This window comes from Clarias gariepinus, chromosome 3, assembly GCF_024256425.1.
Source record: "Clarias gariepinus isolate MV-2021 ecotype Netherlands chromosome 3, CGAR_prim_01v2, whole genome shotgun sequence".
In the NCBI taxonomy this organism is placed as follows: Eukaryota; Metazoa; Chordata; class Actinopteri; order Siluriformes; family Clariidae; genus Clarias; species Clarias gariepinus.
Genome location: NC_071102.1, coordinates 36,604,454 through 36,625,796, shown reverse-complemented (window position 1 = coordinate 36,625,796; position 21,343 = coordinate 36,604,454). Strand labels below are relative to the sequence as shown.

At 38.2% G+C, this 21,343-nt stretch overlaps 2 protein-coding genes across 3 annotated transcripts; one reads left to right on the top strand and one right to left on the bottom strand.

Annotated features, from left to right (window-relative positions):
* Positions 1–754: 754 nt before the first annotated feature.
* Positions 755–15,829, top strand: LOC128518471 (sterile alpha motif domain-containing protein 14-like). 2 transcript variants are annotated; one of them, XM_053491597.1, is made up of 10 exons: positions 755–867; positions 6,192–6,249; positions 6,402–6,562; positions 6,660–6,921; positions 7,121–7,220; positions 8,125–8,193; positions 8,396–8,537; positions 9,237–9,341; positions 9,714–9,869; positions 13,745–15,829. In XM_053491597.1, exons 2-10 carry the CDS (start codon positions 6,219–6,221, stop codon positions 13,898–13,900), a joined length of 1,182 nt encoding a protein of 393 aa, XP_053347572.1. In that variant the 5' UTR covers positions 755–867; positions 6,192–6,218; the 3' UTR covers positions 13,901–15,829. The 2 variants fall into 2 exon arrangements, with proteins under 2 accessions (XP_053347572.1, XP_053347573.1); XM_053491598.1 differs by lacking the exon at positions 755–867 and adding an exon at positions 2,449–2,565.
* Positions 15,830–15,913: 84 nt separating this feature from the next.
* csf3a (colony stimulating factor 3 (granulocyte) a) lies at positions 15,914–20,202 on the bottom strand. Its single transcript, XM_053491599.1, has 5 exons — positions 19,993–20,202; positions 18,727–18,890; positions 18,453–18,551; positions 17,797–17,937; positions 15,914–17,695 (listed from the first exon to the last, which is right to left on the bottom strand). Exons 1-5 carry the CDS (start codon positions 20,006–20,008, stop codon positions 17,507–17,509), a joined length of 609 nt encoding a protein of 202 aa, XP_053347574.1. The 5' UTR covers positions 20,009–20,202; the 3' UTR covers positions 15,914–17,506.
* Positions 20,203–21,343: the final 1,141 nt, after the last annotated feature.

Sequence of the window (21,343 nt, the reverse complement as noted above, 5' to 3'; positions counted from 1 at the left end):
TATGAGTATCAATCATTTTGATTAATAAATATTTTCTCAAACATTTCCATAATTAAATTGAATGGATGTTCCCTTCTTTGGAAAACTTAAACCTGAGTGTGTTTTATTCCCCTATTTGTTAATTGCAGCATGGGATTAGTTACACTGATGTACTGTGGGTTTAGTCATACTAATTGTAGTTACATTAATAATTATAGCAGACATACATTTATCTCATCACACATCTCAGCTATCAGGTTCAATTCCCACCCAATGCCCAAAACCAAGCCACTGGATGTAGTGCCAGTCCCAAGCCCAGATAGAGTGGAAGGGTTACATCAGGAAGGGCATCTGGCATCAAACCTGTGCCATGTTGTGTGGATGCAGTAGTCAAACTGGAGCAGGTGAGCCTTCGATGGGAGCAGCCAAAAGGCCAACAAAAACACTTCTGAGCAGGTGAGGGTTAAGGTCCTCACTCAAGGTACCATCAGTGACAGCTGGGGGTTAAACTTCCCTGTAATGTCTCATCCAGGAGTGTTACACTGAAGGTTTAAACATTTTGGCCCCTTAGAAGGAATCAGCAACTAAACAGGTCTGAGAGCTGCAAAGTTAACGCTAATCTCTCTCTCTCTCTCTCTCTCTCTCTCTCTCTCTCTCTCTCTCTCTGTCTCTCTCTCCCTTGTTCACTTGCTCTTTTCCTCCCCCGCTGCTCCCCCCCTCCCCCTGTCCGTCCTTGCTCACTCTGATGCTGGTGTGTGTGTGTGTGTGTGTTTTTCCTGGGTCTGACGCCTCTCTCTCTGTACATCTGTGTGTATGTGTGTGTGTCTGTGTGTGTAAACAGGAGGATGGAAGCTCACACTTGTCCTCAGATCATCACACCATTGTAAGGTAAGACACTGATGATGTCATTCACCCCCTCATCTCTCCCTCCATCTCTCCATCACTGCTCTTTTTCCATGTTTATCCCTCCCTCCTCTCGTCTTCTCTCATGCCGACTGATACCCGGCTAACGGTGTGTGTGTGTGTGTGTGTGTGTGTGTGTGTGAGAAGGAGAGGGAGAGACAGATTAGCATTAGCTAAAGCTAACCATCACCTCCACATTTTGATGACTCTTTGTTTTGGATGCCGTCCAGCTCTCAGAGTGCACTGTACACACTGTACCCTCCACTTCATCCCTTATTGCCTTATTCCCTTCCTCCCTTATTTTCTCGTTCCCTTCATTCACTTCATCCCCTATTCTCTTCTTCTTATCCCTTTTTCCTTATTCCATTCCTCCTTTATTTCCTTCTTCCCTTACTTCTCCCTCCCCTATTCCCTTTCTTCCTTATTCTCTTCCTCTTTTATTCCCTTCCTCCCTTATTTCCTTTCTCCATTCCTCTCTTCTTCCCTTACTTCCATCCTCCCTTATTCCCTTACTTCCTTTTCCCTTCCTCCTATATTCCCTTCCTTCTTTTTTTACTCTCTTATATCATTCCTCCCTTATTATCTTACTCCCTTGTTCCATTCTTTTTTTCATTTATTGCCTAATTTATTCTCTTTATCCATATTACATACAGTATTTTTCCTATTACCTTAAATCCCTCAATCCCTTGTTGACTGAAGTTCTCCTACCTCGTTTATTTTTCTTCACTTCCTCTTTAATCCTCTTTCTTCACTCATTTAGCTCTGTCATTTCTCTCTCTCTCTCTCTCTCTCTCTCTCTCTCTCTCTCTCTCTCTCTCTCACTCTTCATGCTTTCAGTGTATGAGAGGAGAAAGTGATGTCACAGTTGTGATGGTCAATGTGTGTGATGTGTACACACTCATTATGTCTGTACTTCACTCTTCCCTGCTCCCTAGGTTCCTGTGTATGTGCGTTTATTTTGGCACCCTGTGTTTCTGGGGTGATAACCGATGGAATTCCTGTGTGCGTGCGTGTGTGTGTGTGTGTGTGTGTGTGTGTTATGCTGACTCATGCATTTATTCTGAAGTTAACCATGCTGAACGTCAACATTTCTCTCAGATTAATCAATAATTCATTAAAACAGGTCAGAATGCTAAAACTGGAATTCCTCTTATCACTAATCAAACAGCTTCAGCTTTAAACAATTCAACTTTATAATTCTATAATACTCTACTCACCCCTCACAATAACAGCTATACTCAACTGTACAACAAGTGTTTCTGTCTTTTTTATTTCAGGCTCATAGCAACAAAATGTGATTATTTTAAAGGGGGATGCACTGCTCTTTTATTATATTAGAATTTATCCTATTATCATTCTCTTCTATTCTCACTCACTCATCTTCTATACCACTTTATCCTGTACAGGGTCGCGGGGGGCCTGGAGCCCATCCCAGGAGACTTAGAGCACGAGGCGGGGTACACCCTGGATGGGGTGCTAATCTATAACAGGGCACACACACATACACACACTCACACACACTACGGGCAATTTGGGAATGCCATTTAGCCTAATCTGCATGTTTTTGGACTGTGGGAGGAAACCAGTGTACCCAGAGGAAACCCACCAAGCACAGGGAAAACAGGCAAACTCCATGCACACAGACCTGAGGTGGGAATTAAATCCAGATCCTGGAGGTGCAAGGTGACAGGGTTAACCACTAAGCCACTGTGCCGCCTGCTATTATATTCTATTTTGTTCAATTTTATGCGATTTGATTTAATTATCTTCTGTACAATTAAATAATATTCCATTTTTCTATTTTGTTTTTAAATTGCTTTGGATTTCACTTTCTTTAACACACTGAATTGAATCAAAGTCTATTTTCCCCTATAATATTACTTTTTATTCCATTCTATTCTGTATTATTAATTTCTATCTGTCTTTTATGCATTTAATTTTATTTGATTGTATTGTATGTTAATCTCTGTTCTACTTCCATTTTAGTTTATGCTGTACTGTCCATTTTGTTAAAAAAAAACATTATTTTATTCACAATGAATCCATACTGTTTTTTTTATTCTACTCTGTATTCATGTTTATATAAAAATGCTTCTTTATTCTATTCTATTCTACGAGGTGCTACATCAGTGGGATTATTTTAGATACTCAGAACATTTTGATTTCCTTGTGTTAATTAAAAATGAAACTTTTCCCATCATTTTTTTTCAACAAAATTTGTTTAAAACACACAAATCCTGTTTTTGTCTCTGAGCTAAAACATACCATCTGTTGCTGTCACGACTCACACCATCCATCTTAATTTTTATTGAAGTGTGAAACACACTTTTGTTTACATGCTGAGAAATTAACTTTTGTTATTCTGATCTCATGATACAGATAATGTTCATGAGTTCTATAATACTTCATAATGACCTACAATGCTCTACAAAAACTTAATTCACAATACTCCATAAAGCTGCATAATGCTTAATAAGCATTAATTCTAAATAATAATAATAATAATAATAATAATGATTCTCAATAATGTTTTATAACACTCCCAAATGCTGTCATATTTTATATTGCTCTGTAATATACATAATGATCCATAATACAGTACTCGCCACAATGATACGCCATAATATCCCATACACCCAATGCTCCATAATGGCCCATAACACTCCCTAATATTTTACCATGATTCATCTGCTCCATAATGCTTAATAGTACTTTATAATGTTTTAGCATGCTCTTTAAAACTCCATAATATTCTGTAATGTTGTATAATACTCAATTAATAATCAATTATTACTTGCTCAGTGAGGTTTAATAATATTTAAGAATATTCCATAATGGTTAATAATACTCCATAACGCTCCAAAATATTCCATAATATTCAGTAATTATCCATAATGCTGAATAATTCTCCATAATGCTCCTTAATATTGCTGCATAAGTGTCCATAATATTCACTACTACCCATAATGCTTTATTATGTTTTATAATACTCAATAATAATACAAGGCCAGTTGACTTTATGCTTGTATAATGCACAATGCTCATAAAATTTCTAAATTTGCTCCACAATATATATATATATATATATATTATAATACTCTGTAACATGCTCTGTAATACTGGATTGCTTCACAGTGTTCTATAATACTTCGTCATGCTTTATAATACACCATAATGCTCTAAAATTCTTTATACTGTCCAATAATATTCCATAGTATTTTATAATGGTATATTATTCCCCATAACGTTCTCTAGTATTTTACCTTGTTTCATATACTCCATAATTCTTCATAGTACAGTGGACCCTTAGATTATGAGCGTAATTCGTTCTGGAAGTGGGCGCGTGTTCCAAAACACTCATAAATCAAAGCAAATTGTCCAGTAAGAAATAATACATAAAAATAATTACCACAAAATATATAGTAAAAATAAAACTAATTAACCTGGACTTTACCTTTAAAAAAGTAAAAATAAATTCTGACAGATAATTGTTTCCGTTTATTTGCGCAGGCACTGTGTATGTGTGTGTGTGCATATGTGTGTGAAGTAAGAGGAGGAATCCATCTTTTCTTGTTCAAAAAGACTCTTTTGTTGGAAAAAGTAGCAAGGAGCATACTAACGGAATCACTGCTGTAAAGTAAAACAAACAAACAAATGAACCCACACTTTACCTTTGAAAAGAAATGCGACAGAGCAGTGTTTCTGTGTAGAACAGAGAGAGAGAGTGTGTGTGTGTGTGTGTGTGTGTGTGTCTGTCTGTCTGTCTGTCTGATGTCGAGAGGGGATGGAGGGGGTGTAAAGGCGGGTGTGTGAAGAGGCACGGTGTCAAATTAGGCGCTTAACAAAGAGGAAGAAAATGGATCTTTAACCTCTCTAATGAGACTTTCTTTTGCTTTAATTCAATTCTATTCAACATTTTACAATTCTCATTGTCGCAAAGCAGCTTTACATAATCAGAAGAATTATTTAAGTCTGTATGGAATGTAAGTGTGCATAAATCAAGATGAGCAGTGCTTTACACGCACGCACACACGTGTGTTCTAAGAAACAGAAAACAAACACAAAATAAAATATGCTTTACACACACACACGTGGTTACAGTGTTAAAGTAAACAGTACACGTGTGCACGGATCTTGATTATACCAGTGACAGATACGCACTAAGACCCAGCAGGGGAGATGATTACCCACAATTCCGCAGTGCAAGAGAGAGAAAAACCATTATCTCAGTTGTGATCACGTGATGCTTGGTGCCAAAACAAGAATCCCATGTGTGATACATGATCTTTGCTCGTCTTGCGGAACACTCACAAACCGCATTGCTTGCAATAAGAGGTTCCACTGTACTTCATAATGTTGCATCATGCTCTATAAAACTCCATAATACTCAGTGAGTCTCCATAATAATCAATAATATTCTGTAACACTCCGCGAGGCTCCATAACACTTTAAAGTACTCCGTAATGCTTAATTGTGCTTATAATGCTTGCTGATGTTCCATTATATTCTGTAATACTCTATAATTGAAAATTAAACCCGGACCCTGCGAGGCAACAGTGCTAACCACTAAGCCAATGTGCCGCTTTAATGCTCCATAATGTTTTCTAATAATCAATAATCTTCTATAATAATCAAGTGAGACTCTTTGTGAGTGTTTTAGAATACTCCATAAAGCTTAATAATACACAATATTTTATAATACTCCATAATGCTGCATAATGCTTAAGAACACTCCATAATGCTAAGTAATACTCCACAATAATACACAGTAATGCTTCATAATTCTTAACAATAATCCATAATATTCCATAAAGCTCCATATTTGTTAATAATACTTTGTAGTGCTCCATGCTCCATAATACTTCATAAAACTTCATAATCTGCATAATGATAGATAATGCTCCACAATACTTCATAATACTTATTAATATTTCATAATGATTTATAATACTTTAAAATGCTTCATAATACTTAAATATTTCATAATGCTTAACAAAACTCCATAATTTCCATAATACTCTATAATCGTCAGTGGCACTCAATAATATTTTAGAATACTCTTTACTATTTAATAACACTGCATAATGCTTAATAATGCTCCATAATGTTTAATAATGTTCTAACAATTTTCATTAAGAGTATATGAATTTGCAAATACTTCATGATATTCCATAATGCTTCCTCTATAATATTCTACAATACTCCATAATGCTTGATAATTCATAATTCTCCATTATGAAGTTGACTAAACAAACTTTGACCATACTCTGTGTGTGTGTGTGTTTGTGATTACTTTCTCTCCTCTGCAGTAACACACTGTAACAATTGCGTTCGCCATGCAGCTTGATGAAACAGACAGCGTTTTTGGTAAGTTTAGACATCATCAGTTTTTCGTGTGTGAAAAAAACCCGAAAAAAAAGTTGATAATAAATCCTCATTTATTGTAAACAAGAGCAGAATAAAGAAGTTAAATGATAACATCAATTGTTTTTTGTATTATGATGAATAATTAATTTCAGCTGATCTGAACTCGGCGATCCCCGAGACTGAGCTGCTGGACAACAGCATACAAAAGAGTCGCGCACCACTACCACTAAAGAGCAGGAGGAACCGACCGTCACGCTCCCGTCTCACTGATAGCCTGAGCTCTACTGAGGGGGACGAAGTGCCTGACACCAGGGTCAGAGACACACACCCACACACCCACACACCCACATACCTAAATACTGTATTATATGAAATATAATGTATTATATAATGTATTTGCTTGTGTACAGTCTGCCGACACGCCCCTCCATTCAGCACCACTGCCCTCGTTCCTCCGTGACTCTACTCTCACTCCAGAGCTCCTCCTCTCCTCTTTTGACTCCGCCCTTGCACGCCGGTCTCCAGAGGACCCCAAAACTCACCGTTACCGTCAGCTCACTAACACCACCTCCCATGATGCACTGCTGCCCCCAGCCCCACCCTCCCCCTGCAGGTCGTGTCCTGAAACCTCCCCTGTGCACTTCCGCAGGAGTCGGCGACCTGACAGTGAAGGTAACATCACCACTGACCTTTAGCTCAAGGTCACTACAAGGTCATGTTTACCTTGCTCTTTGGTGTGTTTTACTTCTAAAGTGTAATTCTGAAAAATGTTTTAGACGAGCTCACAGCTAAAAAAAAAAACAATTCAAAAAGTATTTTTATGACTAGTTTATATGATTTTAATGTGTTCCATTTGTGATGCTGTGAGTAGTGTTGGTGTCAGATGACAGTCAAGATGATAATTTGACTGAGTCCGACAGTCCCACTGTGGTTCTGGATAAAAAGACCAAACGGAGGTTTCTGGATTTGGGGTGAGTATATGTGTGTGTGTGTGTGTGTGTGTGTGTGTGGTGGGGGGGCTGAGTATGTACATATGTATAAAATAATACAGAGCACATATAAAGGGGTTATAAAGGGTTTAATGTGAAATACAGATGAACACAGCATGAAGACGTTTGTTCCTCACTTCACACCACTGCCCCCTTTACCTCTCTTACCCTCGACCTCACTGCCCCTTATCATAGTTTGACCGTGTGACAGGAATTCGCCCAATTCTTTTGCGCCTCATTCACTACCAAAGGCCTTCCCTTTCGCAGGTGTGTGAAGGGGCAGGCTGCTAGATTGGGCATGGCTGGCAGAGGATGAATGCATGGGTCTTGGGCTCACGTCATATTATAAAAGTGAGGCAGGACGTTGTTACGCTGGACATTGAACTCCAGGGTCCAGAGTTCAGTATCCAGAGTAACAACAGTGAGAGTTTAAGGTTTGGAGTTTAGGGCTCAGAGATGAGGCATCACCACATGCGAAAGCGCGGCCACAGGACATTCATCTGCTCTAAAAACCAGCCTCTGTGAAGCAGCTGCCAAGCAAGAAAAGACAGCTGTGTTCACTGCAAAGGCCCCCGTTTCCAGTCAGGGTAAGCCGCCTGGATGGTGGAGGTCACAAGGGCTTACGCTAAGGCTGCACCGGTGGATGGACCCCACTTCCCCTTACCTCCCCCTCTTTCCCCTACCTTCTAAAACCTCACTTCAATCTTTATCTCATCACCCCTTTATCCCACTCCTCTTTTGCCTCACTGTCTCTTTTCCACTTCACAATTATTGTTACTTCCTGTTTAGACGTAACAGTAAAGCTAAAATAATAAGTATTATATTAATCATACTCTCTCTCTCTCATAATCATCTCTCTCTCTCTCTCTCTCTCTCTCTCTCTCAGGGTGACTCTGCGTCGATCATATGTTAGAGTAAAGAAAGATAACGCAAAAAGATTTTCCCTGGGAAGCCGGCAAGTGTCTCACTTCTTACTAAATTCATTGCACACCATATGCACATATGCGCGCACACACACACACACAGATGATGTTACAGTAATAAATCTTGTATATTTGTAACAGGATTATGACTCAGTGAACATTAACATTCTTTGATTAGATGCATATTAAACCGTTGCTTAGTAAACTCAAATTTATATTTGTATGTGTGTTTAGAGAGCTGTGTGAGAACTCATCCCGCCATTCAGGATCATTTGTGCCTTTCTCCTGGTTTTCCGACAGTCATCGTTCCTCCTCCACGTCCTCATCTCCACGCATGGTGACTCACTCCCGCAGCCCGAGCAAATCCGACTCTCAGGTAGTGCACAACACACTCGTCTGTGCACACACACTGTATTCACAATGTTTACTTCCTGTGTGTGAGCTGTTTCCCCAGCCTTATGGTTTAAATCATATTATAGAACCAACCTAGTGCATTGCTTTATAGCTCTGGCCAAAAGCAAAATAACTGTTTACCAAAAATGCACTTCCTGTTATCAACTCATCCCAAAGCAGATTTCATTGTAATTGAATACATATTTTAGCATATCTGTACTTAACTTGCGAACTAATATCGTACAGTACTCCTAGTATTTGAAGTTGGATTTTGCCACCTGCTGACTATTCTGCGTAATTGCGAGTTGCCTCTCCTTGGAGACATGCCTAACAGTTGTTTGAGATCAGAGGAGGACAAAATGAGTACATTTACAATTAGGAAGCAAAAAAGGAGGGCAGGGGGTTATGAAAAAGGCTACAGTGAGCTAGTACAAGCCCGGTACTTTGATACTTAAGTAAATTTAAAGGTAAGTACTTCTGTACTTATACTCAGATACACATGTAAAGGGAAGACTGGTTGGAATTTGCCCTATGAAATCTTTACTTTTACTTAGAATTTTTATAATTTGTACACCTGTTTATGTTTATGCAAATCTGTGAATAAAAATATGTGCATTGTAAGGATTGGGACACTGTAAACACCTCTCTCTCTCTCTCTCTCTCTCTCTCTCTTACTCTGTAGGAGTCAGCCTTCAGTGATGAGTTTTCTCCTAAAAGTCCCCTGGCTCCCTCTGAATCTCGCGCCTCTCATCATCCCTACCAGACCCTGTCCCAGTCTTCAGACGAGGTCAGTACGGTTTCCGAATCAGCACGCTCTACCGTAGAGTAACCACGCTCTGCAGATACACTGTACTGTATATGTGTGCAGATGGAACATATTAATAAAGAGGGGTGGTATTAATTAAGAGAAAACCACACACACACACATTGAATCAACATATTAATTTGACTCTTTAACTCAATTCTTTGATTGTGCACCTTGACCCTCCAGGAAATGTAACGTGAGCTCCACACTTTCTGACCTAGTGATACAAATCATTCCTGATACTTACAGCGCTCGGTGTATAGATGGATAAAGAAAGATTTTTATGTTTATAATTTAAATGTTTCCAAAACGCCACACAGAGTTATGATCCTGTCGTGTCCTGTTCATCCGCAGCGTGCAGACGAGCCTCAATGTGTAGCGAGATCATGGAGCACACAGCAGGTGTGTGATTGGTTAAGGAGTTTAAACATGGAGCAGTATGTCCCTGAGTTCAGGGACAAAGACGTGGATGGAGAACTCCTGCTGCAGATGGATGGTACCAAACTCAAGGTACACAAACACATCCAGGGTCAGACGGAAGACAACAGGTTATGCATATGTCCCAATCTGTTTTTTGTTTTTTTTCAAGCAGCACTTTGGTCCAGGCCTGGAACATCCATAATATGAATAAATAAATACAATCATTATAAACGTATGTTATAATTTATGTCACTATTAAAAAACATGAGTTAAAACCAGGAAGTAATGGAGCAGGAACTCAGAACCAATAAACCCTCCCTGTCCCTGATTTAGGGATTATATATGAAGTGCAGAATGTGGACAACTGAGTGTGTGTTATGGTTTGAATAAGAGTTGTACACCATCGGTCATAAATTTAAAGTGGAAGCCATGAATATTTTCATAATTAGTACTTTTCAAATAATAAAACAAAAGTGTTAAAAACATAAAACTGAGCTCTTTGTTAAGTCCTTGGTCGTGATTTCCTCCCCCCCCATGTTAATCATGTTGTATACACACCCATAAACCAGAGTCAATCAGAGAACTCTGGCAGGAGCTGACTCCACCTAAAATCTGATTAATCCATAATCGGGCGAATGGACAGATCGAACGGAGCTTCACTAAAATGCTATGGTAGTTATATGCTAACTCCTTTGTTTGAATTCAGTCGTCCATACTCTACACTCCACCATGTGTCAACTCCTACATTTCTTGTGGTGAGTTAAAGTACAACGATTCCGGTTAGCTGGTTAGCTAAAGTGGTGTATAGCAGACAGGTAACGGTTTGACACATGCAATGCAGCTTTCACTTAAATCAGTCACATCCCAAATATGCATAAATTTTAACTGACCAGTTGCATAAAAATTCACCAGGAGTGAATCCAGGAAGCATGAATGTGAAATCTACAATAGCTATGAAGACCAAAACCTTTTTGTACCATGCTGTAAACATATTATTTATTACTGTTGTAAAGTAAGCCTCTTTGGGGCTCTGTTGTGATTGACTCACAATAGAGGAACTGCACATGGCACTTTGTGTTAGCTTCATTTTACAGAACCAGATTTTGTCCCTTGGTAACAGCCAAGATCATTTTGTTCTAAACTGTTTATTTGATCAAATATATAGATAAATATAGATAAGCCAAAGATATCTTACTGCATAGAAAGGACATACCCAGTTTATTGCGTTAGCACTGCTGGTTGATCAGCGCCACCATATTGGATAAAACTACTTTCACTGCGGCTGAAGCCTTGTCTAATGCATCAATATCCAAAACCAATAGAATTTCAATGTCAGGCTGCTGGCATTATAAGAACAGTTTCAGATGTGCGAAAGGTGTTATGCTTCTCAAGTTGGCACACGACACTGCCAGGTAGTACCAGGCATGCAGTAATACTGATATTGCGTATCTGTCCAATACAGCCTTCCTCTATGTGTGCTTATAAAACTACATCTCAAAGCAGAAGTCAATGTTATCTATTTTGATAAGGGAATCTTTCTTCACACGAAAATCACACACCATGAGACTGAACAGCAGGAACAGAAGTTGAAGAAGTTGGATTGAACTAAATGCATGCTACGTTTGTTCAATCCAATTATATTTATATAGCGCTTTTAACAACAGTCATTGTCACAAAGCAGCTTTACAAAAGAAAGTCAAAAGGAAAATTAGGGAAATGTGTGAAAATTATGTGCCACCATCCTCAGGGATGGAAGAAGATGTCCATCTGCACTCTTTTCTGTTCTGGCATCACTTCTGGTCTTTAGTATTTGGGCTAATCACCCAACCCGGAAAAAAAAAACTTCCCAAAAATGTTTGACTGATGGTACCAGGATGAGTCTGACAGATTAGAGGGCGGAGTGGGTCGGGGATCACTGGGAGCTCAGGAGTGCCATGTGTAGCTTAACGACACAGCTTAAAGAGACAAGGAGAAAGAGAAAGAGAGAGAGAGAGAGAGAGAGAGAACAGCCTGCATCCTTTGATTAAAGAAGGCATAGGGGTGATGTGCTCTAGTAATGGGAAGTTTGATCATTGTAGTGACTTTGTTCTTTGAATCTTGTTCATCAAAATGAACAAATCTTTTTGTCATTAGATGATTTCATTCTTTTAATCAGAAATAAATTAAAATGTTACATTTTCAATAAACAGACTCCTAACATGTCTACATACACATTTTCTTAAGTCTTTTCATAAGTCTTCTAGTGACTATGGGAGTCACGTGACAAAAGAACGAACTATTCAGACTCAAAGCTAAATACTCATTTCTGTTACCTGTACATGAGCTACAGAGGTTTCGCGATGGTTTGTGCATGCGCACACAGTAGAAAATGAACGAATCTCTCTCTAAGTCTACTCATTCTCCTAAGTCATGTTTAAGACTCGTTGAAAAAAAACCAGAATCTTTCATAAACAACCCATCACTAATGTGCTCATATTCAATTCAATTCAGTTTTATTTGTATAGCGCTTTTAGCAATTTTCATTGCCGCAAAGCAGCTTTACACAGTCAAAAGAATTATTTAAGTTTGTATGAAATGTGAATTTGTATGAATCAAAATGGTCAGTTTGTCCCTGGTGAGCAAGCCGAGGGCGACAGTGGCAAGGAAAAACTCCCTGAGATGGTAATAGGAAGAAACCTTGAGAGGAACCAGACTCAACAGGGAACCCATCCTCATCTGGGTAAAAACAGATAGCAGTAAATGATCTGCATTTATACAGTGTGTAGGGTGGGAGGCAGTTCAGCTATAATAGCTGATGTTAATTGATGTTAATATGGAGTCCAGGTAGTTATTGAAGACCCAGGTAGACTTGTAAGAAGTTCCAGTCCTGAACTATCGAACTGTCAAGTCCCCAGAGAAACAGTTGCCAACACCAGTCAAGGCCAGAACCATTTTCTAGGTAGAGAGAATCATTCCCAGACACCAGACGCATCCCAGAGAGACACACGGGGCATCCATGTGACGAGATCTTCAGCCAGAAGCGGGGCACCAGGATGAGTCAGACAGGTCCGGAGGGCAGAGGGAGTCTGGATCACTGGCAGCTCAGGAACAACATGTGTAGCTCGACAGAGAGAGAGAGAGAGAGTGAGAGGGGGAGACAGGAGGAGAGAGGAAAGAGAAAGAGGGGGGGAAGAGAAGAAGAGGAGAGATGGCAGTTAGGTATGGTCTCAGTCACACAATGTATAATGTGAATGTATATTAACTGTAGAGTGCAAGCAGAGACTCCGGCAGGACTAACTATGACAGCATAACTAAAAGGGGGAGCCAGAAGGAAACACAAACATGAGGGCTTCCTGAGATGTAAAGCAAACAATCACCTCACCGACAGTAAACCTGAATGATCAATGAGAGTGAGGAAGACAGCATCCAAACATACCAGTTCACCATAATACTCTACGTCCATGAGTCCCCCAGATCTGCTCCTTTACCTATGGCAAATCTATTTATAGAAATGCTTGGCTAAATAAATAGGTTTTTAGCCTGGACCTCAACACTGAGCCTGTGTCTGAGTCCCGAATACTATTTGGAAGACTATTCCATAATTTTGGGGCTTTGTTAGAAAAAGCTCTGCCCCCTGGGCATATCTTCTGGTTCTTGTGAGAAATCTCGCTGCTGCATTCTGGTCGTAAAGCGGTTTTACAGAATCGAAAGATTATTGAAATAAGTTTGAAAAAATGTGTGGAAAACTGTATAAATTATAATGATCAGTGTGTTCAGGTCTAAAGGAATGTAAGATAAGTAAGGATGATTCCAAGGGCCCCTGGGTGACAATGCTCTGGCAAATGGCTTCAACAAAGTTTTTTTGGGGGGGCCCGTATATAAGGTTTTCAAGGGGCCCATAATATCCAGCAGCATACAAAACTGTCAAAATAACACTAAGCAAAATGTAACTTTAATTGTGTGTGTGTGTGTGTGTGTGTGTTCAGGCTCTGGGTGTGTTAAACTCATCAGATCGCAGTGTTCTGAAGCGTCGCATTAAAGCCATACACACTGCAGCGGAGAAGGAAAGGAAGGCTCTGGACAAGCTGGAAAAACAGAGAGAGAAGCAGAGGAAGAAAGACCAAGAGCAAAGGAAGAGTTAAAAGAAAAAATGGGCTGCGTCCTTGACGCCCTAAAATCCTTCATACTCCCTTAGTGTTCTTATTATAACATTGGCCATTTTGAGAAAATCCTCGAGCACATTTAGTCCATTTTAGCAACTCTTGTTGACGACATGTTACGGGTGATTATTACCCACAATGCACTGGTAGGGTGTGCCAGGTTTAGGAGTGAAACATAAACAAAAAAAAAGCACAGTGTATGAAAATCACTGGATTGTCAGGCTTTAGTTAAGCATGCAAATTTGTGTAGAACGCTAATCTTTTATGCTAACCGTTAATTAGCGATTAGCAATGATTATGCATAATCCTACACAGAATAAAATCTGATAATCCACTATTAGGAACATCTCATCAAATTCACCTACCACTACAGATCATTACAGACTATCAGAAACACATTAGGCTTCAGCAGAAAGCTCCTATTGTTTCTAATGAAAAAAGGTGTTAAATATGACTAGCTGATTTAAACAGTAAAATATCTAGCATGCTAGTTAGTGTCTCTCACTGAATGAGACACCTGCAGAACTAAGATCAGTGTCATCTGTATATGGTTCTGAACGGTTTTCACTTCTTAAAAAAACTTCCACCTTTACCTGAGTGTGCTAATCTCGTATGCTAACCGCTAATTAGCGATTAGTGGATTAGCCAGCTATGATTCCATATTCTAGTGTTATTATGAATTTAGCAGTGTGTTGCTACTTGTGCGTGCTCGCTATCAGCCGTGTTCTAGATAAATATAAGATTTGCTGTGTTCTAGAATTTTCTGTGTTTCTTAAAATGGCTAATGCTGATAAGAAAAAATGGTGCAAAGTTACAATTAGCGACAGTTTGTGAGTGTCGCGCATCATTTTAAGTTTTAGTGGCAACATTCACACAAGTTCCTGGTTTGTTGTTATGCAGCACATGTTGTGCTTTACGCTGTTATGCATTATGTATGATGTGTGATATATTACACTGGTCTGTTAGCTTAGAAAGAGAGTTATGATATCTTATTAACATGCTCTGATACACACACTGCAACAAGTGTTTTAGAGATCTGTGTGTGTGCGCCTGTGTATGTTTGTGTGGTCTAAGTGTGACCGTATCTTTACTTCATTTCGAAAGAAAAAAAAATAAGACTGACTCAGAACAGAGATAACTAGCTGCATTATCACAAGTAAGCAATGGGCTTTCAGTGCGGTTTTTAATCTTTCTCCCTCATCTGTGATTTTATTACTTTATTAATGCCATTGCATTTTAGGACACAACTCAGAATCCCCTATTTGTGGCATTAGCATGCCCTGCTAGCAAATTCTCATGCTACCTCATCTTGCTAGCTCACAGTTCTACTGACATGCTTTACAATAAATTCTACTGCATTATTAGAGCAGGCTAAATATAGGCTTGATATGAATTATTTTTAAATTTATTTATTAAAAAATTCTTGCCTGATACTATCTTAGCTTGCATTCAATTGCAAACAGTCTAGATTATGCACAAATTAGACATCTAACTATAAAAGAACCCTGCTAAAGTAAAAAACATTACAGTACAGTAAGTCCCCTACAAGATAAAAATTTTTGCACATGTTCAGTCACGGAAGTAAGATGTCCGGTGTACATTGTGCATCCTCTGCAAGTGCAGTACTAGCCAAAGATGTCCGGAAGCAAGCGTAAAAGCAGCAGCGATAAAGCTGGTACTGCTAAGAAGTGCCAAGCAATAACGATGGAAACTAAAGTGAAAATAATTGAGCAAATGCAGTGAGGTGAAAAGATGGCAGACATCAGACATTGCTTGTTCTTTTAAAACGAATCATTCAACCATTTGCACGATTCTAAAGAACAAGGACAAGATCATGGAACATGTTAGTTTATACTGTGTATAGTCAATTGTGCTAGTATCTAGACAATGTTTATTGGACTTATGAACAAATTGGACTTGTGAACGAGCTGGCAGAACGGAACTTGTTCGTATGTAGGAGACTTACTGTATATATATATACTTTTAATGTGTAATGGTTTCCATCATGTAATTGCGAATGGCTTAATGGATTCTATTTAGGGTTTACTGGTTATTTGTTTAAATTAAACTGACAGTATGGACTATAGATACATCTCAAACAATTATATATTAGAAAATCTGTAATGTTTTTTATCTCATAATGGTTTCCAGCAGATTCCACTATAACCCAATAGAACTTCAAGCTTAGAATAAAATCTGATAATTCATAAGGAATAAACAGAAATCAATCTAAATTTAAACACACATTTAACTAGTGTTATAACAACAAATGGAAACAATTACAGCCTTTCCAGATTCTAATTTAAATGAACATGATCTGTATAATGGTTTGTAATGGATTGTCAAATTGTATTAAAACTTTTGGTTTCCTAGAGGTGTTTAATATCAACTAGAAAATGTTTTTTATACTAGAAACCATTGAACAGTTTTTTATTACATGATGGAAACTATTACAGATTTCCTGGTTCCTGATAGGTTTGGTGTGCTTCTTATGGTCCGTAATGGTAGACTGGTGGTCTCCAATAACCAGGAAATTTCTAATCAAAGAATACACGAATCTTCGCAATTTCTAATGTTTTGTTTAAAAAAGGTGGTGTTATATTTGGTTTAAATTTCTAAATTGCTAGCAGGAAGTCCACTGCAAGACATAACCTTCACCTGCGAAATCAAGATGCAATGATCTTTTTAAGGTTCTTGTTAAACAACTGCGATTTGTTTTAAAGTTCTCAATCTATTTAAATTAATTATAATACCAGTAACTGTGTATATGTGTGTGTAAGAGAGAGAGAGAGAGAGAGAGAGAGAGAGAGAAAGCAAGAATGAGGAAGAGTGATATAAGGGTTGTAAATAAAGGTGTGTTAGAAACCGCACTGAAACACAGGCAATGCTTTCCTGCTTCGTTCATATTAAATTTAAATTATATTTATTCTATGTTACTCCACACTCACAGCTTTGTAGAATAAACCACAATAATAAATAGTTTACTATTTCACATGTGGCATGAATTAAAAGCACTGTGCATCATGTAGTTTATTTATTTATTTATTTATTCATTTATTTATTTATTTAATTGCCATAGAAATTATTTATTTCACAGACTGGATAAAACTCCAGGTTTGCTATAAGCTTCATACATCTGTAATAAATGTGTAAAATACAATAAGTTAAATTCTTAATGTACTGTAGAACGTTAAGTTAATGTTTTATTTTGTACATCAACACATCTGCTGCTGAATCAATTACAATAAATGAAGGAATATATAAATAAATATTTAAAATAAATAATTAACATACAATAAAAAACAAATAGATTTTCACTTATTTACTATACTGTATCTTTCTATAAATATAATGCAAAAAATGTAAAAAATATTGACAAAATGTACCCAAATGCCCTGCTATGCCCCACTCAGCCCCACTCCCGCAAATATTTACGAATAACAATGTTTCCACTTATACAGTATAGTGCCAGCCAGTGCATCAATTCAAGTTTGCAGTACAAAAATAAATATACAAATATAAATTTCCACAAAATAAATAAATAAATAGCACTTTATGTAAAGACTAGACAAGTTGTTTTTTTGTGCGTTAAAAGTGCAAGTTTGAATGTTGAATCTCTCGTAAGGTGCGTACTGTATCCTGAGCGAAGACACGCAGCTGCTCCAGCAGCAGGTGAACACCGACATTCAACTTATAATCATCTTTACTGAGATCAGACAGGACAGAGACGGAGCTGGGTGAAGGCGTGGAAGCAGAAACACCAGCCAACACCTGCACCTGAACACAACAACAAGAACAACACCAACAAGGTCACAACCCATCATAAAATGAAGCTCTTCACATGTAGGAGGCCAGTAACACCACTGAATAAAACCCACCTTTTTGATGTGTGTGTTCAGCTCACTGATTTCAGCCAGTAACGGTGTTAGGTCTCCAGAACAATCCACTTTTTCCTTCACTCCCTGCAATAGACGCTGATGGAGCTGCAAACCGTCGGACATGCGGCCCAAATTCATCTCCTGCACCAGGAGACATGCTGGGTTATAACAGTTCAGGACTAAACCCCAACACCTTGCAGGTAACCCACACCCCTCAGGACTAAACCACAACACCTTAAAAGAAACTACACCCTTCTGTTATTCATCACTTCTTAAAACTAACCAGAAACTTCCAAAAGTCTCAAAACTTTCCACTTAGGTTTAAACTTCTCATGTCTAACTAAAACCTCCATAGAACTAATGCAAGACTCTTCCAGACTAAGCTAAACCTCTTTCAGATTATTCCAGGAGTCTAAGACTAATCAAATGTCATTTAGACTAACTCTTAATATTCATCTAAAATGTCTTATGACTACTCAAGGACTCTTTAAGACTAAGTAAAATCTTCTTAGGACAGTTTAGATGTAACCAAAAACATGATCCAAACTGTTTTGACCTAAACCTGAAAATGCCCCGGGACTAAAAGTCCAATTCTGTCCGACGACCCAAATCTCATTATCATTAATCTAAGACTAATATCTAAACATGTATCTCACCAGAGTGTGTGTTTCTGAGATGGGAGCGAGTTTGGGTGCAGAAGGAATCGCTAGTGTCGTCCTGATGTATTCCAGACTGCTGGGGTCATTTGTGAAGGTCTGAAAGATATTAGCAAGAAATGTTACATAAAAATCACACACACACACTCTATTTCAGTTTTTTTTTTTTATTTGTTCCTTGATCATATTATTATACATACAACTATACAAATAACACTACAAATATAAAACGTTATTAACAATAAAACGGGAAAAAACATTTAACTGTATTTACCTTTCGTACACATGATTTGTGTACTGCAGGAATATTCTTTAACATCTTATTGGCTAAACTCTGGGCGTCCTGCACGTTCGACTTAAAGTTGCTGTTTTGTGAGCTTGGTGGTTTAATCGGTGAGGAAAAGGAGACGAGCACGAAGGAGCAGTGCAGGAGCAGAGCTGAGGGACATAAACACAACTTAATATTACTTCTCCAGTACATTCACCATCATGCAACCCATTTTACATTAGGAGGAGAGTACACATGAGAAGCACTTAAGAGAGACAGAAGATCTGGCAAAATGAATCTAAACTGTAAATCCTCAGGATCATGAGAAACTCTTCAGGACTAATGATCTGTATCCCCGGTCCCAGTCTCGCCTCAAACCTCCAGAGGATGCAGATAAATTTCCTCAGAGAAGCTTCAAGTTCTAACCACGAATATTTATTACTGACCCACTGCATGACTTGTATACTCATGTGAATTTTTTAGGAATGAGCTGAAAGGACCAAGAGAACAGATTTGCGGTATGATATGAATACAAGTGTTGTGAATTTAGCACAAATGCAATTAACATTTCTCACAAATTGTTTTCAGAGAAACTAAACACCAGTCCGAAATATTTCAACTGAATCCAAGTTCCATTATTCTATTGGAGGATACGTTCGCTTATTTCAAGTTTTAGTTCTAGAAACAACATTTTAATTTTAGTTCTGAGAACTGGATAAAACATGTTCATGCAGGATATAAATAAATATGCGTAGAAATAGACTTCCCAGTCTTACATTTGTTAGTTAGTAATGTTCCTTTACTTAACATCTGCCCACATGGTAAGATTTTTTTCCATTGCATGATTGGTTTTCAGGAGAAAAAAAAAAAATCTACTTCTAAAGATTCTAATAATTATCAAGACTAATATAAAGCTTTTAAAAAATCTGTTAAATTCAATGAAAAATCATCAGGACTAATAGAGCTACTCTTCAAAAACTTGACATCAGGATTTTTTGAATAATCCTAGCTGAAACAAAACAAATCATCAACTAATTCATAAACCTTCAGCCGAACTTAAAACCTCTTTACACCCACTGTAAATTTCTCAAAGCCAAAGTATCACCTGATGCTCCTGAGAAGCAACAGAAATCCAAAAAGTCTAAGCCAGCACTGAAGTCTCCAAACGCAGAAGTGAGAGAAACCAGAGACCGACAGGAGAAAGATAGGACGCTCTCTGGACAGGGAGGAATTTGGAGCAGATGATTAGAAGGTTAAACATTAAACACTTACCGAGAAGAGGAGTCATGATGTTTGCAGTTGCTGGCCGTAGATGTAATGCAAGGAGTGTTGGCAAGATCCAGAGAGTGTGGAGAAGATTCAGAGAGTGTGGAGAAGATCCAGAGAGTGTGGAGAAGATCCAGAGAGTGTGAGTGTGCTGGTGCAGGAGATCGTGGCAGTATTTAATCTCTTCTGGTGCTCTGCTGAAGAAAGCAGGGAAATTTGTGAATGTTGCCAAACATGATGACTCTTTTTGAGAGTAGTGTGTTTATGAGTGTTTCAGGACAGGATGCTCGCTCACACACACACACACACACACACACACACACACACACACACACACACACACACACACACACACACACTCTCTCTCTCTCTCACTCACTCTCTCTTACTATGTCATGCATTATCAGGTTTAACACTGTTGCTTAGTTTTATTGGTCTAAAATTTGTTTATATTTTAAATAATTTTGAATAATTATCATCAGCTCCAGTCCCAGGTTCCATACTTATTTCAGGGCCAGCGCTGGTTTCATTACAGGTTCTCTAGTCCAAAAACATGTGAGTAGGTAAATAAGTGAGTCTAAATTGGCAGTAAAATAAAAATGTTTTTGATGTTAGTTTAATTCCAAACCACAACATCTTAAAAGAATCCATACCCTTCTGTTTTGAATCAACTTTTTAAAACTAACCACAAACTTCAAAAGTTTTAAATCGTCAACATCAGTGAGGCTTCAACTTCTCAGAACTTCAACTTCTCAGAAACTATAGACTAAGCTAAACCTCTTTCAGGTTATTCCAGGAGTCTAAGACTAATAAAATGTCATTTAGACTAACCCTTAATATTTATCTAAAACCCGTTTGGACGAATTCAAGACTGTTACGACTAGTCTAGGACTTTTTAAGACTAAGCAAAACCTTCCTGGGACAGTTTAGATGTAACCAAAAACGTAAGAAGATTTAAACAGGAACACGATAGGATTCAAAAAGTTTTGAACTAAACATAAAAAAGCTTTAAAAAATTATGGTTTTTTTATATTGTGTGATGCACGTTTGTATTTCCTTTACATCTTACAAGCACATCCATCTGGACACTGTGACTACCTGGTCTAACAGGTGTGCTTACCCTCTCGTTCTGCAGGAACAGTCTCAGGAACCTGACTTAATATACCTTATGCCTAGGTCAATCGATCCTCAGGTCAATATAGGGTTCAGAGAGGCTCATTAGTATTAAGAGTTCTCCTTTATATGACAGACAGGTGCATTTATTATCACACATTCTGCAAACCTGACTGGTGTGTTTGTCTCGCCTCTGAAATAAACCCATTTATACTTACACTTTGTAAAAGCTTATGCTTTTGGA